The following is a 27,611-nucleotide window of genomic DNA, read 5'->3' as shown; positions in this document are numbered from 1 at the left end:
TTGTGTGTCTCTGTAAGGCTTCCAGAGATGCAAAGAAAGAAGCGGCGGTCTATATACTAGATCACCCACTATCTGCTCACCGCTCCGTTTCTTCCGAACTCACTGGCTTTGGTGGTGCCACACCCACCGTCTTCATCCGGACAGAGGAAGCATCAGGATGCTTGGTATGGTTCGTTGAGAACAACAATGGCGTTATTGGTGATCACAAACATTATCAGTTCAGTACTCTTCCTGAAGGAATCAGTAAGCTGTCCATTTTCCATCTCCGGTTTGGATGTGCCGACTCTCACAATAGGAACACTGTCACAAAAATTGATGCTCAAAAAGTGCACCATCTGACTCCGATTGATTTTTATAGAATCTTGAGTTCCAATCAACAAGTCCAAGTTTTATTCAATCACAATGTTCAATCACCAAAGTCACAACAAATCATCATCACACGATAGGCTTTATATATAGCCACCACAAAGTCCTAATCCTAGTTGATAAACATAAAAATATTATGATCATTATCCATTAAACTAATCCAAGTCCAACTAGTAAAAGACTTTCTTGCACCTCAAGTTTTCTTCAAGCTAACTCCAACATTCTCCCCCTTAAGCTTGAACTCATTCACATCTTTAACTCCAATCAGATTTCTCATTTCAACAAACTTGATCCTTCCAAGTGGTTTGGTTAGTATGTCAGCTCTCTGTTCGTTTCCTGGTACATGCTCAACTTCAACCTGTTCATTCTCGACGCACTCACGAATGAAGTGGAACCTTCTGTGGATGTGTTTACTCCGGCCATGAAACACAGGATTCTTGGCTAGCTGTATCGCTGACTTGTTATCAACATGTAGAGTCACACGTCGACTTTCCTTGTTCACGACTTCACTCAGCAACTCCTGCAACCAAATGGCCTGCTTGGCGGCTTCGGTAGCAGCCATGAACTCTGCCTCGCAGCTTGATAACGCAACGATCTCTTGCTTGGTTGAGCACCAAGTTATCGGACTCTTTCCAAAGTAAAACACGTGCCCCGTTGTGCTTTTACCGTCATCCTCATCCACGTTATGTGAACTATCACTATATCCCTCGAGTACAACATCACCACCACGCTCAAAGAAAAGACCAAGACTGCACGTTCCTCGTAGGTACCTTAGTACTTGCTTCAAAGCTGCAGCATGTGACACTTTTGGCTCTTGCATATATCGGCTAAGCACCCCAACACTAAAGGAGAGGTCAGGGCGTGTGTGCAGCAAATATCGCAAGCAACCAATACTCCGTCGATATTCCTTTTCATCAACACTTGTCTCAGTCGAAGCTTTAGAAAACTTCGCATTCATCTCCATGGGCACATGTGTGGGATTACACGAAGCCATCTTTGTTTCTTCAAGGATCTTTTGTGCATAACAGTCCTGGCTAAGAACAATACCATCTTCTCGTTGATGAACTTCAATGCCCAGGTAGTAAGACAATCTCCCTAGATCACTCATCTCAAACTCAGTGGCCATATCCTTCTTGAAACCGTCTATCATCCGGTTTGATGAACCAGTGATAAGTAGATCGTCTACATAGACAACTATGACAAGCAGATCTTTGTTCACCTCCTTACGATACAGAGAAGGTTCCTTCAAGCATCGACTGAAGCCTAAACCGCGCAAAATCTGATTCAATTTCACGTTCCACGCCCTCGGCGCTTGACGCAAGCCGTATAGAGCTTTGTGGAGCTTATAAACTTTATCCTCTTGTCCCTTGACAACAAAACCCTCTGGCTGACTTACATACACTTCTTCTTTCAGGTCACCATGAAGGAACGCGGTTTTAACATCCAAGTGATGAACGTCCCATCCTCTTGAGGCAGCTAGAGCTACGATCAAGCGTATGGTTTCGATTCGAGCTACCGGTGCGAATACTTCATCGTAATCTACTCCGTGTCTTTGAACGTACCCCTTTGCCACCAGTCTAGCTTTAAATTTGTTTATGCTCCCATCAGCATTGCGTTTCACCTTAAAGACCCATTTAAGACCAATCGGTTTCATCCCTGCAGGCAGATCAGTTAGTACCCATGTCTTGTTTTTTTCGATTGAAAATATCTCATCTTTGCAGGCTTCTATCCAAACTTTCATCTTCCTAGCTTCATCAAAGTCCCATGGCTCCTCATTTATAACCATCAAAAGTCGTTCACTCTCAATCTCAGCTATCAAAACGTAATCATCAAGGTAAGAAGGCGTTCTACCAACTCTCTGCGACCTTCTTGGGGCCTGCGACCCATCGTTTTCTTCAACAGTATACTCTTCCGAGTTATCTTCACCAACGACAGGTTCTTCATGTGTTTCTTCTTCTTGCGGATCATCATCAATTTTATCATCCGTATCATTGAGCAACCATATGTTCATTTCAAGCTCTCCCGTCCTTGAAAGCTCTGTTTTATCTTTGTTGCTCCACTTCCATTCTCTTTCTTCTGTGAAGTGTACATCACGACTTACTACTATACGTCTCGTGACCGGATCAAGTAGCCTGTATGCTTTTGATCCCGGTTCAGTTCCCAGATGGACAAGCATCCTTTTTCTGTCATCAAGCTTTTTTCTACCTGCTGTCTCTGTTCTTGCAAAGCATACACAGCCGAACACCTTTAGATGACTAATGTTTGGCTTTTTTGATCTTAACATCTCGTATGGCGTCATCCCATCCAGTGATCTAGTTGCTAGTCGGTTAATCAAATAAGTTGAGTGCCTCACAGCCTCTCCCCACATCTCGTTTGGCACGTGCATATGCTTCAAGATACTCCTTGTCATCTCCATAAGAGTGCGGTTTCGTCTTTCAACTACTCCATTCTGTTGTGGCGAATATGGAGCTGTTAGGTGTCGTTTTATTCCATTCTTGTCACAGTAGGCACCGAACTCTTGTGATACAAACTCACCACCTCTATCAGTTCGCAGCATCGTGATCTTGTTCTTTGTTTCTTGCTCGACAAGGTTCTTAAATGTTACAAATTTTTCGAACGCCTCACTCTTTCCTTTCAGCAATATGGTCCACATGTACCTTGTATAATCATCAATAAGGACCATAACATATCTCTTCTGACTCGGTGTAGGTGGAGAGATTGGGCCACACAGGTCGCAATGTATCAACTCAAGTGAGCTCGCTGCTCGGAAAGACGTCGCATGCGGGAATGGTTTTCTCGCTTGTTTTCCAAGCAAACAAGAGACGCAGGTTTCTTTTCTGATCACAACTTCAGGTAGGCCGGCTACGAGTTCTTTTCTTGCCATTAGCTTTAATGTCTCGGTATTAACATGCCCGAGACGAGCATGCCACATACTAGAGGCTGATGCTGTAGTTAGTTGAAGACATTGTATCCGATCAACATTCAAGGTTACTTTGTAGAGCCGATTTTGAGTTCGTGTAGTGTGGACCATAAGATCCCCATATTTGTCAAATAGCATCAACTTATTGTCTTTCATTCTGACCTCACATCCTACTTCAGTTGCCTGTCCCAAGCTGATAATATTACTCCTTAATCCGGGAATAAAGTAGACATTGTTTAGTATCTTCTTCTCTCCTTCATCAAAGATAAAACGGATGGAACCTTTTCCTTTTATGTCTATCCGTGAATCGTCACCAAACCTCACTTTGCCTACTACTGCTTCATCAAGTTGAAAGAAGAACATTCGATCCCCACACATATGATTTGAAGCTCCATTATCTAGGTACCATGTTTTTTCAGTGTCAAGATCCGACTCAAAGATTGCAGGGTTTACTTTCTTCTCGTTGAGATAGACAATCTCGTGTACCATTAGTTCATCAGCCTCTTGAGTGTCATCTTCTTTCTTTTCGACTGCTTCTTGGAGCTTAAGCTTCTTATCAGGGCACTCAGACGCGTAATGTCCTTGTTTATCGCAGCAAAAACATGTAATGTGAGATAGATCTCCACTCTGACGTTGTTTGTATGCTTCTCGTTGACTGTAAAACGCTCCAGTACGGCCTCGCCCTCGTTCTCTCCAGTTAGAGCGACCACCGCGACCTCTGCCTCGACCCTCATTATTACTTGTATCATATCTGCTTTGACCTGCATCGCTATTAGCATACATTAGCTTGTCTTGTTCATTAGGTATGTTATTTCCTCCAACATTGATTCTCTCCTCATAAGCTTTTAGTCGTCCAACTATGTCTTCAAAGGCAACTGTATTTAAATCCAACACTTGCTCAAGAGAGGCAACAATCTGAATATAACGATTCCATGGAAGACTTTTAAGAAATTTTTTCACAACTTTTGATTCCTCTATTATTTCTCCCAATGAAGCCGCTTTTGAAGTAATTTCAGAAAGTTTTCCAGCAAACGCATCAATTGTTTCATCATCTTTCATCTGCAGTCTATCAAATTCTGCCATTAAGGTTTGTAACCTAGCTTCTTTCACTCTTTCAGCTCCAAGGTGCCTTGCCTTTATTGCTTCCCACACCGCCTTTGCTGTGTCAATGTCTCCAACTTGTAAGATTAGAGCTTCTGGTATGGATTGAAACACATAGTTAATAGCCATATTATTCTTCTTCTCGTCTTTGCACCCTGGATCGATAGCTTCCCAAACTTCACCAACTTTCAGAGCCACTTTCATTCGCATAGCCCAGACGGTATAATTCGTTGACGTGAGCATAGGAAATTTGAGCAGGATTGGTCCTGCATCCTTGTTGCTCACGGTTACGTCTTTGATTTCTTTACCGTCGCTCATCGTTCTTGTGTAAAGGTCTCAAAGATCTTGATGGCTCTGATACCAAATATAGAATCTTGAGTTCCAATCAACAAGTCCAAGTTTTATTCAATCACAATGTTCAATCACCAAAGTCACAACAAATCATCATCACACGATAGGTTTTATATATAGCCACCACAAAGTCCTAATCCTAGTTGATAAACATAAAAATATTATGATCATTATCCATTAAACTAATCCAAGTCCAACTAGTAAAAGACTTTCTTGCACCTCAAGTTTTCTTCAAGCTAACTCCAACAATTTTGAGGAGTGTTTCACTGGCGATGTAAGTTTGTTTCTAATTCTTTAGTCTCCTGTGTCTTAATCATGATAGTGACCATTTTGTTTTTGGTCATTGTGCAGTATAAACTACGAAGAGTGTGGTGGGATCAAAGCAAAGAGGCGAAAGAAGCCTACACAAACCAAGTGGTGGCTTATGTGAATAACCTCGACACTGATGAAGACCTTGCGTTTTTGAAGAGATGCGGTTGGGAAGTGCCACGGGAGATATCTATTCCCTACAAAATCTTCACATTTTTTGTGAAGAAGGGGGTTGAATTTAACCTCACTGCGGCTCATATGGTGGTTATCGCCCAGAATGCTCACAGGAGTCCAGCTTTCAACCTCCTTAACATGCTAGCTGATCAGAGACTAGAAGATGATATCTTTGTTCAGAAATCACACGAGAAGATTGAAGCCCGACTCAGACAATATTCTGAGAGGTTCCTTTGACCTGTCCACAACTAGAAACGTACACGTAAGTAATTCCGGTTGAGATTTTATCCTTGTTCACTTTAAAAACACAATTTGTAGTAGTGCGCTTATCTGTTTGATTGAATAAATTAATTAGAAAATCAGTCTAGTGCTATTCCCTGATGTTGATGCCCTTACCTCATTCATATATTCTCTCTGGTATTGGTGTTTGACTTAATAATCTTAGTTCATATTTGCGATTTTTGCTCACAGTTCCCTTATAAATTCGCACCTTGATTATTCTTTTGTCTTACATTCGTAGGCATCTGTTGAAGAGAGGAGCAGTGCGAGGTCAGAGAGAGAGATAGAGTATCAGTTGTTGATCAACTAGTAGCAGAACAATTGAGACTCCATCGATTTCTGTTCAAAACTTTAAAACAGTTTACATTTTTCTTTAGGATTAAGCTATGACAGAGAACATATTTCTTTAGTATTTGCTTTCTCTTGAGTTTTGCTGAGCTCAAAGGATCCTTAATTCGTACTTGTAGTTCTCGTGACACAACCTTAGGAACGTTAGAGAGAAACAAAACAAAAAAAAAAAGGAAGCAAGGATTCAGATATCAGAGCTTCTAAAACCTAAAAATCAAATCAGTTGGATACTTCTTTAATTAGAAGAATTTTTTTTCTCTGTCACCAATTAACCCAATGATCCCGGGGCAAACGCAAAACAAGTTGAATAAGTTTATTCTTTAATTTATTTGCCGTTAACTTACCTCTTCTTTTTTTTTGGTAAACGTTACCTCTTCTTCCTCGTTAAGTTTCATATATCTTTAATTACATCATCTTCTACAAATTACTTGTTTTTGACCCAATTCAGTGAATTGTATAAATCATTAAAATATATGATAAAAAAAAATAGCAATAGAATATTTTATCAAGAATAAATAAACTAATAGGAATCTCAGATAACAGGTTCTGAAATACATTATTTTTTGTTTGTTATATTTTGACAAAAATCACAAACCACATTATTAAATCATAATATTATAACTTTCAACTCAGTTTTTATAAAATATGCCAGGCTCTAATTTTATTCACTATTTGTGGTTCTTTTGTTTGATGCTTTATCATTAAAATTTCTTGGTTGATATTTATATATATATATATATATTTTTTTTTTTTTTTTTTAATTTCAGTTTCAAAATTTTCAGTCATTTTGAAAATAGTAAACATATGATTGAAAAATGCATATATAACGTTTTCTTTTCTCATCAATTTTTCGTGGATAAAAAAATTTGTGAAAATTTTAGTTTATCAGTTGTTTGACATTTATTTTAAGTATTCAGAATTTTGATATACAAAAATACACGTGGAGAAACTTTAAATTATTGACTCGACTATTATGTTACCATAGTATATTTATTTTTCGGTTAGTTGTGCATAGGTAACTTCATAACTACGGTTTAGCATATTTTAAATATCAATAAATGATCTATCGAAAATATTTTTTAAACAACAATGGTAGGTCAATTATTTTAGGAAAATAAAGAAATACCCGAATGCAACGTCGCGGTAAAGTAAGAAAACAATTGAAGTGGCGTAGCAGGTAGCATTACGTATGTAGTTGCTAGTCCAATATACATTTTTTTTGTAACACTGTCCAATATACGTACTGTATATATAACTGTTATCTTGTTTTATTTTGAGTAGATTTTTTTTTTTGATGATCCTGGTATCCGAAGCTTCCAAAGGATCTGATTAGCAACAATGACTGTCCATCGAAACTTAGTCGGAGAACTTGCCGAGGCAAGCAGAAGGACTGGTGATCACCCATGTAAATTTCACCAGTGACCACACGTTAGCAGACTTCTCCGTATTGGGTCTGAAACCTTAAGATAATCACCTCACAGCGGCACTCAAACCCATGATTTTTTAGGTTGAGTTTTGTGTTGATATTGATAGCTAGAAATGTGCATTTTATCCGTTAAATTTGATTTGTTATTTGTTTCGACTGCGTCCAAAAAAAATTGGATATCCGTAAGTCTTCGAAATAAAGCAAATACTAAAATCACAAATACTAATAAATTTGAAACGGATATCCAATCTGCTCCAAATTTTATACAAATAGACGTATATCTAGGATTAAATACAAATCCTTAAATGTATAAAATTATATAATAATTATTTAACATATACTTTATTAAATTTTATTTTAAAAGTTACTTATAAAATATGGTAAAATATTAAATTAAAAAGAATGTAAAAATTTTATACAAAATTTCAATTTTTCTAAAATTATTTGTTTTATAAGAAAAATTCTTAATTTAAAAAAAAATATATTAAATATATAGCTTTATTAATATTTTTTTACTTTATATTTTTTTATGTAACAGATATTTCTAAAAAATAAATTGGTATTAGACAAAATGAATAAAGTATCTGTAAATATCCGTAAATATTCACAAATATTAAAAAAAAATTGGATATTCGATTTTATATCCGTATTTTTTAGAAACAAAACAAATAAAAAATCAGATATTCGTGAAGTACGGAATAAATCAAAAATACTGAAAAATATGATAGTATTCGACATCCGTGCGCATGCCTATCGGAAGCCACGTATGTCTTGAAATTAATAAATTGTTACGTATATTGCTATCACTATTTTATAATAATATACACTTATGTTTGGTAAAAGTTATAATATAATAATGTACACTTTTCTGGACTTAAAAAGTGAATTTGACTGCCCACTATCTCCTTATAACCAAGCCTTGTTACATATTATAATCTATTCAAGCCAAAAATTGTCTTCTGTTTCATTCAAAAAGAAAAAAAAAAACAATGTCTTGTGTAGTTTATTTAGCCAATAAAGTATTACCATCCAATATCTGCATCCAATATTTTTATATATTACATTTTCTCAGTTTACTATCAACTAAACGCATACATTATGATCTCCACGGATTCTACGAGGTGTTCATCTGAGTTAGTAAATGACATTCTCAGAAGAAGAAAAGGTCCAACTAGTAACAAACCTTCAACAAAATTGCACAAATCTGATCCTAATAACTATAATAAACTTAAGTTGTATTCGTAGCCCAAGAAAAAACGGGCTTCGTAGCGCAAGAGAAAACCCTAAGCGGTACCCTATCTATATATAAGACAGACACAATAGCTGCTCAGGGAACAAACGCGAGAATCAGCCTGCCTCGTGATAATAATGAAGATATCTTCTTCCCTCAAACGAAGCTGGAGCTCGCCGGATCTACGTCCGAGGAGTCTAAGGCGGACAATCCCCCAGTTTAGCCGATCTCCAGGGCTGATGCTTTTTCCGAAGGACGGTGGGTTTGTGCTGTACGACCCTAAAGAAGGCAATATCCAGAGGAACGTGGGAGACTTTTCAGGGTGTCGATTCCTGGCAAACTCGGGTAACTGGCTCTTGGTGTTAGATTCTAGATCCGATTTGTACATGGTGGATGCGTTTAGCGAGAAAAAGAAGATCCCTCTTCCGTCTCTAGATTCGATTAAGTCAGCTGATTGTATTGTCAAGCGCGTGGGAGATAGAGAATTTATAAGGGATGAGTCTGGCGCTATTTACAAGGATCTGAGTGCTGATGTGGTGAGGGGACTTTTGTGGGTTTCCGAGAGTGGAAAAGAGTACGTCGTGTTGTGGCTCTTCGACCTCCCTGGCCACTCTTACATGAGCTTCTGCAAGAATGGGGATTCTCATTACACTGACATTCCTCTCGTTTTCGATGACTATGCCTTTCACAAGTTTGATGGCTTGTCCGATATGCTGCTATGTGGTACCCGCCTCTACGTCTCAACAAGTCGTCGTTTTGTTCGAATCTTTGATCTGTCTGGACCGCAAGGTTTCTTCAAGGACATTACCGGTCAAACACCATTCCCAATGCTTTCTCATCATGATTACGCCTACGATTCTAGCATTGCGGTTACAACATCATCAGGAGAGGTTTTGTTGGTTGAGAGTGATCCATCCAGTAGGACCTGGTTCCGCATCTACAAGAAGGATCCTGATGTACAAGACCCAGATCACGCCTGCCACACGGTTACTGAGGTACATTCTCTTGGTGGTGAGGCTCTGCTTCTTGACTTGGGTTTCACTGTGCCTGCTAACAAGGCCCTTGGTATCAAACCTGACTCCATCTATTTCACCCGTCACTTTCGTCCCTGCCATTGCTCACCTCGCGACCTTGACATCTGTGTGTACAATCTTGCAACCCAGTCCCTCCATCGCTATCACAATCTTAACAAGATGGATCTCATGGATGCTCGATGGTTTCTCCCTGGGAATTAGTTCTTTCTTCTTGTGTTATTTTCCTTTTATTTTATGCTTTTGAAAAAAAAAATTATGATGTTGACTTACTACTTCCCCTCTGTTTAGTTAACGAAACATCATATCTTGCTGGACATTTTGTTTACATTAAGACGTAGTGAGTGGTGGAGAGAATGAGAATGGTGCCGGTCATCAACATACTTGCATGAATTAAAGATGAATAAAACCGGTTTAGTAGTTTACAATTTGATAACCTAACAGTTAAACCGTGTGAGTTTTAACCTGCTGTAGACCGGGTGGTGGATATGCCAAGAAGGAGAAAAGAATGTGAGACTGGGGATTTGGATACCATTGAAATGCATAATCTCAATCAAATATGGTCTTGTGTATTTCAGTTCTCGTCTCTTGAATTTTCCCCACCATGGCTCTACTTGTCCATCAATTATTCCATTCTCATCTTTCAGTTCAAAAATTGCAATTCGGTTTTGAAAATCTTTGGATTTGATCTTGGTTAATTTCAGTGTTTTTAAAACTGGACCAATCCGATAGTTGAACCAGATTCGACCATGAACCAATTACATAACCAGATTGAATATAATAATTGGTTAGATCTTGACCATGTAGCCGGACTGGATCTCAGTGTTACTAAACTGATAAAAATTATTAAAACTATCAAAAATATATAAATAATTCATATATTTATATTTTTTTGTGTTAAATTCATTTTATTTTAATTATGTATCATATTTACTAAGAAAGCCTCTGTTTTCAATGATTTTCTCTAAGAAAAGTTTATAATTATTAATCATCTTCTACCGGTGACTATTGTCTGAAAATGTAACACCTTAGTGAGAGTATATACTTATATCTAATTTTACGTCAAAGAAAGATCGATTAATCGGACAGTGAACCTGTGAGTAAATAACATGATATATATGTTTTTTTTTGGGACCGTGTTGTTGTCATATTATATGAAAGGAACACATCATTTAGCCAAATCGAATAAGACAAAGAAAGATTAGTTGACGAAAAGATATAAGATAAAGAAAGACTTGGTAGGCTACAATACTATTTGTTTAAGACCAAGAGACCAAAGACTCCATAATAAACATTTATTTAGACAATTTTAGCTACAAGTTTTCAGCAAAAAAAAAAAAAAAATTAGCTACAGGTGTGTTTTGCCACTATATTAAATTTTCACATCAAAGATATAATATAAAACCTATTTTTAGGTATAACCTAATATGATCAATGTAGCAGTTGGCTAGATGAGGATGCAAGTTGGAGAGAGATAAATGCAAAAGGAGATTGAGACTCTTCTAACCAGTAATATATTCCATTGTTGGAGATGATGTCTTTTAGATGCAACCCACATTTGCTTGAGATTTGTATGGATTTAGTATCACGTAAATAAAAAGCTCTACAGAAACACTTGTAGTATGGATAACGTGTATAACGTGAGCCAATAATCGTTCGCAAGTAGTAACACAGATATTCAACTTGTACCGTTTGTTATCCTCGTTATTAAAAATGACATTTCAGCATTCATATTTCAAACGTCGCATGGTTACGTTTCATTATTTCCACAGAAATGGACCCATGTTCTGATGTGCACTAACCACGTCTAGACATTTGCAAGAAAATAATCGATAAATTAAGAACAATTTTGGTGTATTGACTTCAATAGGTAACCGATAACAAACATTATAAAACACTTATCCTTCTTCATTTTTCATGTCTTCAACACATATTTCAACCATAACACAAAATGACGAACTTCTCTCGTTCGTGGAAACATGATCAAGTGTTCATCAGTTTCAGAGGTAAACCTCTAAGAAAAAAATTTGTGAGCCATCTAAAAGAAGAATTAAAGAGGAGAAAAATCAACTTTTTCATTGACGAGGATGAGACGAGAGGGAGACGGATAACAACACTCTTTGAAACAATCAGAGAGTCAGGTGTTGCACTCATACTCTTGTCAAACAAGTACTCCGACTCAGAGTGGTGCTTAGACGAGCTTGTAGAGATCAAGAAGCAAATGGAGACGCACTACAAGAAAACACACCGAATTCCGACGGAGATTCCGACGGACACCAAGGTCGTCGGACATTTGTGACGGAATATTGACAAATTTCTGACCAAATCCAAAAAAATTAAGTCGTCGGAATTCCGTCGGCCATTTCCGACGGAATTCCGACGAAATATGGTTCGTCGGAACTTTCCGACGACTTTTCGACGACATTCCGATAAAAAATGTAACCGTTGTAGTCGTCGGAAGTTCGTCGGTATATTCCGACGAATTTCCGACGACATTCCGATTAACAGCAAAGTCGTCGGAATTCGTCGGAAAATTCCGACGGAATTCCGACGAACCATGTGACCGTTGCCGACAAATATATATGACCGTTGTATAGCCGTTTGAGATTGGACAATACCGACGGAATTCCGACGGACTGCTTTACATCCGTCGGAATTCCGTCGGAAAGTCGTCGGAGGTCCGTAAGCAATTTCCTATAAATACAACCCCTCCTCATTCAACTCATTCACACTTCATTCTCTCTTCATTCTCTTTAGTCATAACAATTCCGTGAAAATCATGTCTTCAGAAGTTTATTATCGTTCGTGGATGGATAAACCTCATTTGGATCCGAACACCAATTTGCTTACGGAAGAATACGTTCAAGGGATTGGAGAATTCATGAGGCTTGTTCAACAGCAACCGGATGCAAAAAGTGGTATGTTAAGATGTCCCTGCTCTTCTTGCAATAATAATAAGGTTATAAAAGAATTTGATGTTTGGACTCATTTGTATATGAAAGGGTTTTCACGTAATTATAAAGTTTGGTACCTTCATGGGGAAACTGGTTATGAATATGGTAGTACTAGCGAACCTCAGCCTGTTAGTGAACCTCAGCCTGATATTAGGTTAGAAGAATCTAGAACGGATATAGATTATGGTGTAGGTACTGAGCAGATGGTACATGATCATTATAGAGGGGAAGAACCAAACCCCGAATCTAGGAGATTTTTTGACATGTTGGATGCAGGAAAACAACCTTTGTATCAAAATTGTAGAGATGGTCATTCAGTCTTATCATCTGCAACTAGATTAATGGGTATTAAGACAGACTATAATTTGGCTGAAGAATGTATGGATGCGATTACTGATTTTGTCAAAGGTATTCTACCTGAGGATAACCTTGCACCGGGTTCATACTACGAGGTTCAGAAACTTGTTGCAGGTCTTCAACTACCGTATGAAGTGATAGATGTATGTATTGACAACTGCATGATCTACTGGAGAGCGGATGAGACACGGAATGTATGCAAATTTTGTGGGAAACCTCGTTATCAGGAGACGAGGGGAAGAGTTCCGATCCCATTCAAAAGAATGTGGTATTTGCCTTTGACGGAAAGATTGAAGAGGTTGTATCAGTGTGAGCGCACAGCAAAAGCAATGAGATGGCATGCAGAGCATTCCACAAATGGTGAGATTAGACATCCTTCAGATGCAAAGGCTTGGAAACATTTCCAGTCAACATATCCAGAATTTGCGGAAGAGAGAAGAAATGTTTATCTTGGATTATCTACTGATGGTTTCAGCCCATTTGGAAAGCATGGAAGGCAGTATTCTCTATGGCCAGTTATTGTGACACCGTACAACTTACGGCCGAGCTTGTGCATGCGACGAGAGTTTTTGTTTCTCTCAATTCTCGTCCCCGGGCCAGATCATCCTAAAAGATCACTAGATGTGTTTCTTCAACCACTAATATATGAGTTGCAACAACTATGGGCGCATGGTTTTGAGACATACGATGTTTCGCGCAAAGAAAACTTTCAGATGCGGGCAGTACTTATGTGGACAATAAGTGACTTTCCAGCATATGGTATGTTATCTGGATGGACAACACATGGGAAGCTATCATGTCCATATTGTCAAGATGACACAGATGCTTTCCAACTAAAGAACGGAAGGAAAACGTGTTGGTTTGACTGTCACAGACGATTTCTACCACCTGATCATCCATACCGCAGGAGTAAGACTTCGTTTACGAAGAACAAGCAGGTGTTTGATGGTCCACCTGAGGAAGTTAGTGGGAAAGATTTGTTGAAGCAGTTTAGGTATTTTGATGCAGAAAGGACGCCAGATGTAGGTGGACATGAAAACATTCGAGTCAATGCGGTTGGAGAGCTACATAACTGGCACAAAAAGAGTATTTTCTGGGATCTGCCATATTGGGAGAGTCATCTATTGCGGCATAATTTAGATGTCATGCATATTGAGAAGAACTTCTTCGATAATCTGATGAACACAGTCCTTAACATCCAAGGTAAAACGAAGGATAATTTGAAGTCAAGGTTGGATTTAGTCGATATTTGTGATCGTTCTGAACTTCACGTTGATGAGAACGGTACGGCCCCTTTTCCCATTTATCGGCTGGATGGTGCTAGAAAAGAAGAGTTCTTTGATTGGATTACAGATAAAGTGAAATTTCCTGACGGATATGCATCAAATTTGGGGAACTGCGTTGATAGAAGCGAAGGAAAGTTTACTGGCTTGAAGAGTCATGATTGTCATGTAATTATGCAGCGCCTCCTTCCGTTTGCTTTTTCAGCATTATTGCCACGTAATGTTCATGAAGCAATTGCAGGTATATTATATTTTTACAATTTAATTTATTTTTATATTTAACAATTATGCTTATAAAAACTTAATACTTACGAAAATTATGTCTTTTATCTATGTAGGGATTAGTGTTTTCTTCCGCGACTTATGCAGCAGAGTAGTGACTGAAGAGGGTATTAATAATTTGAAGACAAACGCACCAGTCAGCATGTGCAACCTTGAGAAGATATTTCCTCCATCATTCTTTGATGTAATGGAACATCTTGCTATTCATCTCGCAAGAGAATTGGAACTTGGTGGTCCTGTGCAGTACAGATGGATGTATATTTTTGAGCGTTATATGCATCATCTGAAGAAGATGGTCAAAAATCAAAGCAGGGTGGAAGGATCTATAGTGGCACAGGTGATCAATGAAGAAACTGCAATCTTTGCTGAAAATTATTTTCCACCAGAAGTGCATACAAAACACCGAAGACCTGCTCGGCATGATGATAGAGGGGAGAGAGCAACATATCATGTTACTGTCCCAAGCATGTTCAAGGAAATAGGACGACTTAGTGGAAAATTCACGAAGCGGAGACTTACGGACACTGAGCACGCTCATTTGCAAACATATTTGCTCACCAACTGTGAAGATGTTCTACAATATGAGAGGTAAAAATATTTATTCATTTATTGTTAGATTAATATTCAATAAATTTATTTCATATTGATAATATTTTTGTATATAGTGTATATATGGCGGAGTTGCGTATGACTCACAGGCATGCAACAGAAGATGAGCTTCGACAACTTAGAGATAACGGATTTGCTGCGTGGCTTCGTAGTTATGTGAGTCATATATCATATTACCCTATGCAAATGATTAGTTTAAATTTAATATATATAAACTAATTAACTTTTCAATCATATATGTTTTTAATTTATAGGTGAATGATGGTTTGGCCAGAGGTCTTGTGTTCGATGATTGGATACGCGAATTTGTGCAGGGACCAAACTATGTGGTCAAATCATATCCTAAATTTTGTACGCGAGGATATGCATTCACAAGGAAAGGTCATTCTAAGACAACATATGATGCTGGTGTTTCATCTTCTTCTGGTGACGATGTCTACTACGGCAACATAAAAGAAATATTGGAAATCCAATTTCCTGGAATGGTTGGATTGCGTTGTGTAGTATTCTATTGTGATTGGTATGACACCACCCCAGATAGAGGAGTGAAGATTGATGCGTTTGGTGTTACATCAGTTCATTCGCGGCGGAAACTTCAATATTATGATCCCTTCATTCTTGGTTCGCAAGCTGATCAGGTATGTCAATCTATTCATAATTTTTTACCAATATAATTAATTAATGTTATATATTTTACTAATACTTGTATAATTGATATGTATAGGTGTGCTACATCAGTTACCCTCGGGTGACGTACAGAGACGATCCATGGGTTACTGTAACGCAAATCAACCCAAGAGGACGAGTGGATGGAACTTCTGATGATGATGAACCATTGCAACCAGAGTCTACCAGCAACGCCCAGGCAGTTGAAGATTTGGAAAATGTTCAACTCGTTGAGAATTTGACTGTGTTTGGACATGATGCTGTCGTACATTCAGAGCCGGAAGCCGAGGTTGGGGAGTTTGATGAAGATTCAGAAGATTCTGATTAGTTTTTTTTTTTTTTTTTTTTAATGGTCCGTCGGAAATCCCTCGCAATATACCGACGACATAGCGACGACAATGGGTTTCATTGAAAATTGGAAAGGTCGTCGGTATTTCGTCGGAAAATACCGACGACATATGTTTCTATAAAGTTTCAATCATAAAAATCTATAAATTTAGATGCCAAAACTATGAAAATAACACATAATAAGTGTTTAGTATAGTATTAGATCGCAACCGTTCAAATATAACAACTCATTAAAATATTTATGTATGCATATCATTGTTTTCATAACATCTCATCTTAACATTATATACTTATACAATCATATTTATATAAGCTTACACTACAAAAAATGTTATTGTGTAAAATCGTGTTATAAAACATTTTTATTGTTAAATCTTTATGCAAATACTATATATATTATCAAAGATTTGGATTTTGCATTTAGAAACTTGAAATCAACACCCTAAACACTAAGTCGTCGGAATTCCGTCGGAATATACCGACGGAATGTGTCCGTCGGAATATACTGACGGACACATTCCGTCGGAATTTAAATTTGCCCGGGAGAACCAAACCGCTTGAAAATTTTCGCGAATTGGCATTTGGTATATTTTAATTATACCGACGGAATACCGACGAACCCGTGTCCGTCGGAATCGTCTGATATAATAACCCTCCTCCTTCTTTCTTCGTTATCTCCGCATCTCTCTCTCTAAATTCCTCTCTCCACCGGCGATTCACCGGCAATTCCTCCCCCAAAACCGGTGATTCATCCCTCTACACCGGCGATTCCTCCCCCAAACCCTAAATCATGTAAGAATCATCCCAAACCTTCTTTAATCTCAATTGTTTAGGGTTTTGGATGTTAGATCTCGGATTTTAGGTTGTTTGATTGATAGTTTAGGATATATAAGTTAGGATTGTTGTTTGGATTGTTGTTTTATTTTTTTTGGAACATTTTTTGATTTTTAAAAACGTTTTTTGATTTTTAAAAACGTTTTTTGATTTTTTAAAACGTTTTTTTTTTTTTTTAAAAACCTTTTTCAAGTTTCCAGTAATGAAATATATATAATAAAACGTTTTTAAATTTTTTAAAAATATTTAACAACATTTTTCTATATTTATAAATTTTTTATAATTTTGTATACATATATATATATGTAAATCATGTATAATAAAAATTTTAAATTTTTTTATAATTTTTTATAAGTTTCCACTAATAAACTATGTATAATAAACCATTTTTTTTTAAAAAATATAAATATTTAACAACATTTTTCTTCATTTATAAATTTTTAACAACATTTTTCTATATTTATAAATTTTTTTATAATTTTGTATACATATATATATATATATATGTAAATCATGTATAATAAAAATTTTAAAATTTTTTATAATTTTTATAAGTTTCCACTAATACACTATGTATAATAAAACTTTTTTTTTAAAAAAAATATAATATTTAACAACATTTTTCTTCATTTATAAATTTTTAACAACATTTTTTATATTTATAAATTTTTAATAATTTTGTATACATATATATATATATATATATATAAGGTTTAATAGTTTTTTTTAAAACGTTTATAAAACCTTTTGTAAATATATAAATGAAAACATTAAAAATAGAAATGATTTGAGAATATGTTTGATGTATTAATTTTTTTTTAAGGGCCGAGGATGAAGCCCGCCCTGCAGCCCGTCTTCGACGTAGTTCGGTGAGCAGTTCCCGTGCATCGGGATCGTCTCATGACTCGGTTCCCGCATATATTCCCGCTCCAGCTCCCTCTGCCCCTCACGCTGCTGCTCAACAGGATCCGGGGGTCATGCCGGTTCATCTATTGGTTCAACAACCAGGTCGAGAGCATCTCCCGTTTCTCCAACCCAACCCACGACGAGGCCATAGCACTTGGTTAGTATTTTTTTTATTTGTACCGTTATATTTTTTCCTTTAATTAACTTGCTAACTTGTATTTTTTTTAAAGGTTCACCAAGTCGAAAAATGGCATTAGCCGGAGCATCAACCAGATGATGTACTCCATGCTCCGTTTTGGATATCCAAAGTGGAGTGTGATCCCTAACGACGAACGAGAGTTGTGGTTTCGTCAGTTTGCGGTATAGTAACTCTTCATTTTTTTAAGTTTTTACATTTTTTTAAATATATTTACTTATTAAATTGTGTTTGTTTTGTAGCAAGAGTTCAACTGGCACTCCGATCTTACGGAAACAGTCCGTAAGAAATTCAACGAAAAGGCCATGGACTCTTACACAAAGCAGATAAACGCGTGGAAGACAGTTTGGCAGAAGAACAAGAAGCCACGGTTCATCAACGGGACGGTGTGGGAGCAGTTGATAGCTCATTGGGAGAAGGAAGAAACTGCAGAGACGTCTTCTAGGAACTCCAGGAACCGGAAGAGCGATCGTGGCGGGAAAGGTATGTATGTGCACAACCTCGGCGCTTGCTCTATGTCTACTAAGGAGGATGAACTTGTAAGTTTTTTTATTATTATTTATCTTTATATTTTTTAAATAAATATTTTATATATTTTTGGCTAATAATGGCGGTTTTTTTAGATCGAAGCAAATGACGGTAATCCCGTTGATCGTCTCCAACTCATTAAGGTGGCTCACACTAACAAGACGACGGGTCAAATTCAGGACCCCGTGATCAAAGGTGTAGTTGATTTGGTGGAAGCTGAAATAGTTGCCCAATCTCAGCCTCTCTCTGATGACGGCGAATCCACGGGAGCTTCAACCAACCTGTCTCTATTGCAAATAAATGAGATGGTTGAAAAGGTAATTTTTTTTATTAATATATTTTTTTTATAATGTCGATTACTTACTTGTCCCTATTTACTTACTTTAAATATTTTTGTAGGCGGTTCCTAAAAGGAAAGGAGGCCGTTTAGTTGGGTTGGCCCGTCGTGCTTCTTCGTATCCGGCATCTTCTTCGCAAGCTCCGTATGCCGATCCCATGATTCTCGAGGAGCTACATGACAAAGATGAACGGATTGGGGCATTGGAGGAGCAGAACACCACTATCCTTTCGGAGAATGCCACTATCCGTTCGGAGAATGCCACTATCCTTGCTGAGTTGGCATCCCAGAAGAAGTTCAACACCGAGATTATGCAGAAGCTAGATCGTTTGATGTCTTCGAGTTCATCTTAGTTTATTTCGGCTTTTTAAAACTTTCGGAATGTTTTTTTTTCTATTTCGGTTTGTATGAATTTTAAACTTTATGAATGTTTTTTTCCTATTTCGGTTTTTATGAATTTAAATTTTATAATATTATTAGTTTTAAATTTCTGATTTTTTAAATTTATTAATATCGAAAAATATATAAAAATGCAAAATTATTTTTTTTTTTTAAAAATGGGTATATACCGACGGACAGTGGTCGTCGGAATATACCGACGGACATATATCCGTCAGAATTTACCGATGAACCCCATTTCCGTCGGAATATACCGACGAACTCGTTCGTCGGTATATTCCGACGACCGTTGTCCGTCGGTAAATTCCGACGCCTAAAGTTCGTCGGAATACACCGAGGAACACTCTACGTCGGAATTGTCCGAGAAACGTTCTCCGTCGGTACGTAGTTTTTCCGATGAACTCTGGTCTCGTGTATCCGCATCGTAATATCGTCGGAAGTTCGTCAGAATGACGTTTCTCGGTATTCGTCAAAAAGTCGTCGGAAGTTCTGACGAAATTCCGACGAATTTTTTTTTTCCGACGAAACGATATCGACGGACGGGTTCGTCGGAAATTCGTCGGAATCGGTCTATTCCGACGAAAATTCCGACGATTTCCGCCATCAGAATCCCCCTGTTTTCTTGTAGTGACGGGGTATCTTGACGCTTTCCTGTATTCTGCGAAGTGAAATCTGCCTCCATCAAGAGCCAGACTGGTTGCTTCGGTAACACTCTCCTTAAAACTGAGAATAAAGTTCGCAGAAAAGTTGATCGTGGAAGCTACAAGTCCATACTTGAAACAGAGGCTAGGATTTGGGGATGGAGGCAAGCTTTAGTCTATATTGGTGGATCATTCGGCTTTTCTCATAAAAAAGAAGACCCGGACGGGCCTTTAATTATTAATATTGTGGTTCAACTTAAGAAAATGTTAGATGAAATTTCTTATCGAAGAAATTATCTTTTTATCATAGAGAAGTCTCTGATGCATCCCCAGGAGGCATTAACGTCCTTATTACAAGCTCTAAACATTAAGAAGTCAGATCTTGAAGATCTTATTACAAGGCCGTTTATTCAGACCAGAGGCACTGATCATCTGGTTTTTCTTGACCTGATCTCTCTTAAAAATCCTATCCTCGGTCAGCGGCTAATCAAGCGTGTTCAGGATGGAATGATTTTCTTGGTGTTGCTAGGTTCTGTTGACGGCTCCGTTGAGGTTTATTTTCTCAGCCTTCCATAATTTCTTTCTTGAATTGTTATAGTAAGTTAATGTGGTATTGTCCCTTTTCTAGGATGTTGATTTCAAGCCTCGCTTGTTGTCCAGGAAACCTCGACTATTTCCTGGTAACAAGCTTATTGTCTCCCCTCAAGAAATTCAAGAGCAAAGCTACTTTTCACCAGTTCAAGTCAGCAGTAAGTTCCTTTCATATGACTGAACGTACAGCTTTGTTACACGTTATGTACTTATGTTAAAAAAATCGATAGGCAGTAATTAGGTCATTTGTAGATAATTAAAGCCCCATTATTTTTCTAACTCTTTCAAAATGGAATATATTCTAAACATATATACTATGTCTAGACCAACTTCTAAAAAATCGTTTCGTATACAGCCAATTTTTAGAACTTTGGTTACATGTATCCTTAATTCCTCTGGATTAAACTTTAGCGGAATATGCAGATGTGTTAGCAATGGCAGAGAGTAATGAAAATACTCGGAATCGTCTTGGTGTAGATAAAAACTCCGATTGTTCTTTGACCTGCTTTTCATTGTTATGCAACATTATGAAACGTTTTGAAATGATGATAAATCCTCCTCCGCCTAGAGTGTTCATCAGTTTCGGCGAGAAGCAGCTCGAAATGAACCTAGTAAGTTCTCTGAAAACAGAATTTGAATCAAACGAAATCTCGGTATATATAGAAGATGAGACAAAGGAGAGGATCAAAGAGTCAAAGGTTGCAATAGTTGTCTTCTCAGACAAGTACCCTGAGTCACCAGAGTGTCTTGATGAGCTCGTTGAGATCAAGAAGCTTATGGACGTAGGAGAGATCACTCCCTTCCCTATTTTCTACAAGCTAAAGGATGTTCCTAGGCTAGCTCAATCAGTTAAACAACTGAAGGGTTGTTTCCGTAATAGGCTTCTCAAGATAGAACAAGAAGTGCGCAAAACCGTCAATAGGGACAATGTGAACTCTATACTAGATACCGAAGCTAGAATCTGGGAATGGAGACAAGCTATCTCGTCCATTTCCTCAAGACCAGGCTTGAGCAATGAAAATAGGTATATAAATAAATGCATATGCTATTTCAAAAAGAAAAATGTCTTATAATAGCATTAAAAAGTTTTTATCATAAATATATCAGGTCAAAATAACCAAATTATTTAGTTAAAAAAGATGAAAAAAAAATTTATATTAATTAATCCAGACTTATATTAGATTTGAAAAGTGGGAATTCGGAATGAGAGGTTTAGAATTTTTTTTAAATAATATTTAAAATTTAAAATAATAATTAAAAATAGTTTTAAAAAGTCGAATTTTAAAATAAAATTTTTGAAAAAAATTGAAAAATTTCGAATTGGAAAAAATCAAAAAAATATGATTTATTTAAATATTTATGTATCTGTAAAATAAAGGTAAAATGGTATTTTCTCTCTTTTATAAAATCTGTTTTGGTCTTTTTTTTTGTGTGTGTGTGTGTGTGTTTTTTGGGTGGAAAAACTCATTTTAGGATCTTTTGGAAGATTTGAACTCAAACAAAATAAATGCATATGTATTTGCTTCTATGTCAACATTTGTTCTAACTTTTTAACATTTACACCAAAAAAAAAAACATTTGTTCTAATTTACTGTGTTTTCTAATTGCAGCTCTGATCCAGTGTTCTTCACTGATGTCGTGACCAAGGTCAAAAAACTGTTTGAATTTAAGGCTATACCGAAGAAGTCAAGTTCCTATATAATTACTAATCAAGTGATTGAAGAAAAGCCTATAATGCATCGACAGAAGACAGCACCAGCAATACCAACAGTCAAATCCGTAGATGATGACTTATTCTACTCCCTACCTTCGTTCTTACAAGCTCTAGACCTTGAAATTACTGACTTTGAGGGCTTCACCGAGATGCACAGTGGTCTCATATCTCTGAGCCTAAAAAGACACAGTAATCTAGTATGTCTGAACTTGGGTTCTCTTGAAAAGCTCGTCCATTTTCGGTGTTCTGACTCATTCGAATTCCTTAGTCAGGTCTCTCCCCAACCCTACTTTGTTCTCTTCAACTACAATAAACTTTTGGTTGTTTCTTTTGACATTCTTTATTTCTCTGCAATAAACTTATGTATTAATTCTCTGCAGGGTTTTGGTCTGAATCATCCCGGTATCAGCAGATTTGAAGAGCCTTCCCGGGTCCTTGAAATAGAATCATCTCAACCCCAACAACGGTTTGATAACGTCTTATCGTCTCATCTCAAAATCACCAATATCACATAAACCAGGTTCAAATCCATAGCAAGTCCAATATGCATACCTCGTTACAAATAACCACTCTGTTTTCTTTTACGTCTCTTAAAATATAGATGATACTTATATTAACCTTAAACTTAAATTTACAGATTAAACAACTTCAGAAGCAAACATGTTTTGAGATGTGTTTGAGTTAGAGACAGGACGCTTTATTTGGTACTTGGGCGTCACGTTAAGCCCTGTCTAGCTTTACTTCAAATAATCAACATGTACAATCCGATTCAAATAGTTTTGTCTCGTGAAGCTTTGTCATTTATTCAATAAAGTCCACCCCATTTGATAAAACGTTTACTTATGTATTTATAAAAGAAAAATAAAACGTTTTCATCTTCACATGAGCCTTCTCCTGGAGTAGCAACGTTGGAGCTTCACTTCATCAATGGGAATAGAACTTTCAGGGAAGTTACACGGCACAACCGTCCCCGGCTGCTTCTCCGGCAACAACTGACACGGCTCAGGAGTCACACCGCTCGTGTAACCAGACACGTCAGTACAATTCCAAAGCACTTTCTTAGGTTTCTTCGATAGCGTGATGGTCACGTTAGAGATACATATCCCAGTGAACTGATCTCCCGTGATCCCAGCCAATTGAGCCGGCATCGTCACGTTCTCCGCCACCATGTCTTGATAGTTAATGTTCTGGATCACCGGTAAAGCATTCGGATCATAATGCTCGTCGGGATGCGAACCGTAGCTTCCGGTCATCCAGAAAACGTATTTCATCGTCTGCATCGTCATGCCTCTTACGTACACATCCTTCACGTACCCTCCTCGACCAATAGCTGTTTTGATCCTGTCGGATTTGATTCCGGTTTAATCAAACCGAACTGAACTAAACCGGTTTTGTGTTTTGGTTACGTACCTTATTCCTGATTCAGAGTTGATGGCGACGATATCTTCAGCTCGAACATCTTCAATTCCACCGGACATCTCGCTGCCTAAAGCGATCACGGCACTGTCGGGGGAAATGCATGTGAGCCGTCGGATCAAAAGCTGTTTCGTGGGCATGCCGTAGTTGATCCCGTACTGATCCCATCCACTCTTCACAGCGATACAATCGTCTCCGGACACAATGTGGCAGTCTTCGATCCTCGTGTTTGTACAAGAATCTGAGATAAACCGGAATGAATTTTAAACCAGATTTTACAAACCGGTTATCGATATTTTGAGATTATCGGTATGGTTTCGTACCAGGGTTGATCCCGTCGGTGTTTGGTACCGTGACCGGTGCTAATATCGTCAACCCTTGGATAACAATATTGCTGCGTATAAAACATAAACAAAACCGGTTTTAATATCTTAAATTTTGATAACCGAATAGTTAAACCGAATTAGTTTTTTCTTAACCTGCTGTAGACCGGGTGAATGTGCCAAGAAGGAGAATTCAAGAATGTGAGATTGGAGATTTGGATACCATCGGAATGCATGATCTCAATCAAATATGGTCTTGTGTATTTTAATTCTCCTCTCTTGAATTTTCCCCACCATGGCTCTCCTTGTCCATCAATAGTCCCATTCTCACCTTCCAATTTTAAAAATTCGCAATCCGGTTTAGGAAATCATCGGATATTTCTGGTTAATTTGATACTAAGTGAGATACTAACCGGTGATAACCACGTCGGTTAAGTTGGAACCAAATAGTAGACTGATGAATCTTCCGCCATCTGTGTCTCTCCCTCGTCCGTACGAAGGCAATGGCTCTATCACTTCATAGTCACTTTCTTCCTACAAATAACATTAGGACAAACAATTTTCATCACTAGTTTAGAATTTGTTAGACTTTATTATTTCACCCTAGACAGAAACTATTAACTATTATTAACTTGACATAATAAGGAACAAAATTTTAATATTATCAAGAATACTTAAATGTTGTAACACATATTAATATTACATTTCTAAATCTATAATCTTACAACTACATTTACCAGTATTTTACAGGAGCTTTTTTGTCAGCTATTTTACAGGAGCTTCGGAAGGTTTTACATGGAAATTTTTGAAAAGGGTTTCGTATGCTGGTGATGGTGTGGGCACAAGAAATGGGAGAGCTATTTTAGGCTAAGGCCCAAAAGTAACATGTGGCTGAGATTTGTAGTATAAATGGACGTGTGAGATCTTCCTAACATGAATGGGTCTCAAACTTTTAAAACCGTCCGATAAAAACGATCCCCACTAACTTTGCGTCTTTGCCTATTTTGTCTTTGCGTAACTCCCTCATTACTCTACCCTCTACTTTTAGAGTAACGCATCCTAAACCTAATAGTTTGCTTTTAGTAGAAAGAAAACAAAAAAATAATGAAATCTTTACAGTATAGGTCAACTAAAAACTCGGAGTTCTTCTTTTTTTCTTTTTGTCAGAGTGACTCCGAGTTCTTCAAATCTCTTAATTTGCAGGTAGAAATTGTTTTGCCATCACAGGGCATTGTATTACTTTTGATATAAAGTATTTATTCACCAAAGAAAAAATAAACATAAACTAAATGGCCCAACCATATATCATCAGAAGCTGTCAAGCAAATGTCACGTGAATAAATGTATGTATGTATAATTTTTTTGTTTTTTGAAACTTTTGTATGTATAAATTGAAACAACAAAAAAATTGCAAAGGAAAATAATTAACTCATCAAAGACGTTTGTGGAGTTTTGTGTCACGGGGTATATATTCCTAATTAATTATGGTATTTTTAGAAAATTAAAATAACGTTTTTATGGAACAAAATTAATTAAATAAATAAAAACTTACCTGGGAGGCGAGGAGAACTGCATCGCGGTGGAGGAAAAGCGTGAAATGGCTGGTGAGGTTAAAGCTTCCGGTGAGCCACCGTCCGGCGGGAACAAATAACAAGGAGCCACCATAGTCTGCGAAACGACTAAGCTGCGACACTGCATCGCGAAACGCCGCTGTATTTGAGGTCACACCGTCTCCTACGGCACCGAACTCGTCAAGAGACGCTGAATAAGCTCTACACGATAAGGCTGAGTACTCAAACTCTTCTCCGCGACGGTGGCCATGGTTGCGACGATGGCGATGAGTATGTATATCGGTGGCTCTGAAGGTATGTTCGGCATCGGAGGCTCCGGTAAAGCCACCATCGTGGCTGAGAAGGAGAATGAGAAGGGAACCGATGGTGTAGAGAAGGCTTCGCATGACGGTTTTTTTAGATATGAGAAATATATTGCAGTATTATTTTTCTTTTGTATGAAAGGATGAGTTTATATATAAGAGAGCGGACCCCAATACAATTTTCTTATAAATACACCGAGTTTCTGATTGCATTAAACTAAAATACGTTTTACGTATATATTTTTTTATCATATTAGTATTTACATGTAGTACTATTTCAATATTAGGAGTATATATGTAGTTTACTCTTTTATTTAAATTAAATAAATACAACTAGCTATGCCTTACAAGGATACATTATCGTCTTCAGAACAGAACCGGACCACTATAGTCCTGACCTATGATGGGTCATATTTCAATTTAAATGAGCAACAAAATTTGGAAAATGCAACCAGTAACCTCCCTTAACTTTGAAACCAGCATTAGGATCAAACTTCCACAATTTGAGCAATTGTATGTTGAAGATTTTGTTACTGGTTGGATTTTCTTTTTTGACGTCAACTGTTTGGACATAAATATTCATAAAATAAACATACTATAATAATGGATTGTTATTTTTTTTTTAATTTTAAATTAATTTATAATTTGTATGCATAATTTGTATTAATAATATTATATTATTTTAATTAGACATATGATATTAGATATGTTATATCTAGACGGTTTTGTTGTTTTTTATATTTGATTTAGTTATCATTTGGGTATATTAGATTGCATCTATTTTTCTGAATTTAACTATAATATTTTTTAAATTTTAAATATATATGGCCCTAAAACAATTTTTAAAAACTTTTTTGTTAATAACATAATTTGTTTACTAATGAACTGATCCTATTTTTAAAAATATTTTAGGTCAAAAATTATTTATCGCATAGAAACCTAACATTTAGGCCGAAGAATCTCATGCATACTCTTTGGTTACAATGAAACTATGTCAGCTCAGTTTTATATCATGATTTAGCAATTTAAAAGTTAATTAGGGTTATGAGAAGTTTACGTTCACGTGCCAATCTTATCTATCTACGATATTTTTCTCATTTTTCTTTCATTTTGGTTATTGCTCGATTTAAATATTGATTTTTGAGTTTATTCTCATTTCTTTCTTTTATTTTGGCCTAAGATTTAAAAAAATGTTTAAGATTCAAAATTATTAAAGAGATACATACTTAGGTTAAGATCTTCGCCTTGTGCAGAATTAATACTTATTTTATATTTTTCTGCATAATATGAAATAATAAAATAGTAATTATATATTAAATAACTAAGAAATCAATTACTGCTATGTAATAAATCGGCTTGCACATATAAATCAAATGACTGCTCTTGTTTATTCGCAATCTTTTTAAATAATAAATATATCAAAAAATCAATATTATCTATCGTATATGATATATAATTAAATTTAAATGATATGAAGTATATATATATATTAACATAAACACCTATTAAAATAAAATTTATAAATATTGATTTTTGAGTTTATTCTCCTTTTGTGTCATTTTGGTTATTGTTCGATATAAATATTGATTTTGAGTTTATTCTCATTTCTTTCTTTTATTTTGACCTCAGATTTAGAAAATGTTTAAGATTCAAAACTATTAAAGAGATAAATACTTAGGCTAAGATCTGCGCATTGTGCAACATAAATACTTATTTTATATTTTTCTGCATATTATGAAATAATAAAATAATAATTATATATTAAATAACTAAGAAATCAGTTACAATTATATAATAAATTAGCTTGCACATATAAAT

The 27,611-nt window shown here is 36.6% G+C and overlaps 4 protein-coding genes across 4 annotated transcripts; 3 read left to right on the top strand and 1 right to left on the bottom strand.

Moving 5' to 3' along the window:
- The first annotated feature begins 5,053 nt into the window (after positions 1–5,053).
- Positions 5,054–5,458, top strand: LOC125579802. The gene has a single exon (XM_048743656.1). It carries the CDS (start codon positions 5,054–5,056, stop codon positions 5,456–5,458), a length of 405 nt encoding a protein of 134 aa, XP_048599613.1.
- A 3,128-nt stretch (positions 5,459–8,586) lies between these two features.
- LOC106358888 (F-box protein At5g25290-like) lies at positions 8,587–9,855 on the top strand. The gene has a single exon (XM_013798684.3). It carries the CDS (start codon positions 8,643–8,645, stop codon positions 9,738–9,740), a length of 1,098 nt encoding a protein of 365 aa, XP_013654138.2. The 5' UTR covers positions 8,587–8,642; the 3' UTR covers positions 9,741–9,855.
- A 10,062-nt stretch (positions 9,856–19,917) lies between these two features.
- Positions 19,918–22,932, top strand: LOC106435857. The gene is made up of 4 exons (XM_048743575.1): positions 19,918–20,428; positions 20,505–20,625; positions 20,891–21,491; positions 22,078–22,932. The coding sequence occupies exons 1-4, from the start codon at positions 20,141–20,143 to the stop codon at positions 22,694–22,696; spliced, it is 1,629 nt and encodes a 542-aa protein (XP_048599532.1). The 5' UTR covers positions 19,918–20,140; the 3' UTR covers positions 22,697–22,932.
- Positions 22,933–22,958: 26 nt separating this feature from the next.
- LOC106360441 (probable polygalacturonase) lies at positions 22,959–25,967 on the bottom strand. The gene is made up of 6 exons (XM_013800037.3): positions 25,473–25,967; positions 24,334–24,454; positions 24,077–24,251; positions 23,921–23,991; positions 23,592–23,838; positions 22,959–23,522 (listed from the first exon to the last, which is right to left on the bottom strand). Exons 1-6 carry the CDS (start codon positions 25,875–25,877, stop codon positions 23,060–23,062), a joined length of 1,482 nt encoding a protein of 493 aa, XP_013655491.1. The 5' UTR covers positions 25,878–25,967; the 3' UTR covers positions 22,959–23,059.
- Between the last annotated feature and the right edge of the window lie 1,644 nt (positions 25,968–27,611).

The sequence above is a fragment of the Brassica napus genome, chromosome C1 (genome assembly GCF_020379485.1).
Source record: "Brassica napus cultivar Da-Ae chromosome C1, Da-Ae, whole genome shotgun sequence".
Taxonomy (NCBI): Eukaryota; Viridiplantae; Streptophyta; class Magnoliopsida; order Brassicales; family Brassicaceae; genus Brassica; species Brassica napus.
The sequence above is the reverse complement of the archived record's forward strand: the minus strand, read 5'-3'. Positions and strand labels throughout refer to the sequence as shown.

Bases quoted from the DNA above. Each gene is read 5' to 3' on its own strand.
- LOC125579802 (XM_048743656.1), top strand. From the start codon at position 5,054: ATGATAGTGACCATTTTGTTTTTGGTCATTGTGCAGTATAAACTACGA.
- LOC106358888 (XM_013798684.3), top strand. From the start codon at position 8,643: ATGAAGATATCTTCTTCCCTCAAACGAAGCTGGAGCTCGCCGGATCTA.
- LOC106435857 (XM_048743575.1), top strand. From the start codon at position 20,141: ATGTTAGATGAAATTTCTTATCGAAGAAATTATCTTTTTATCATAGAG. The intron at 20,429-20,504 runs GTTTATTTTCTC...TCCCTTTTCTAG, and splicing joins CTGTTGACGGCTCCGTTGAG to GATGTTGATTTCAAGCCTCG. The intron at 20,626-20,890 runs GTAAGTTCCTTT...CGGAATATGCAG, and splicing joins TTCACCAGTTCAAGTCAGCA to ATGTGTTAGCAATGGCAGAG.
- LOC106360441 (XM_013800037.3), bottom strand. From the start codon at position 25,877: ATGCGAAGCCTTCTCTACACCATCGGTTCCCTTCTCATTCTCCTTCTC. The intron at 24,252-24,333 runs GTTAGTATCTCA...TAAAATTGGAAG, and splicing joins AACCGACGTGGTTATCACCG to GTGAGAATGGGACTATTGAT. The intron at 23,992-24,076 runs GTTAAGAAAAAA...TTTTATACGCAG, and splicing joins ATTCACCCGGTCTACAGCAG to CAATATTGTTATCCAAGGGT.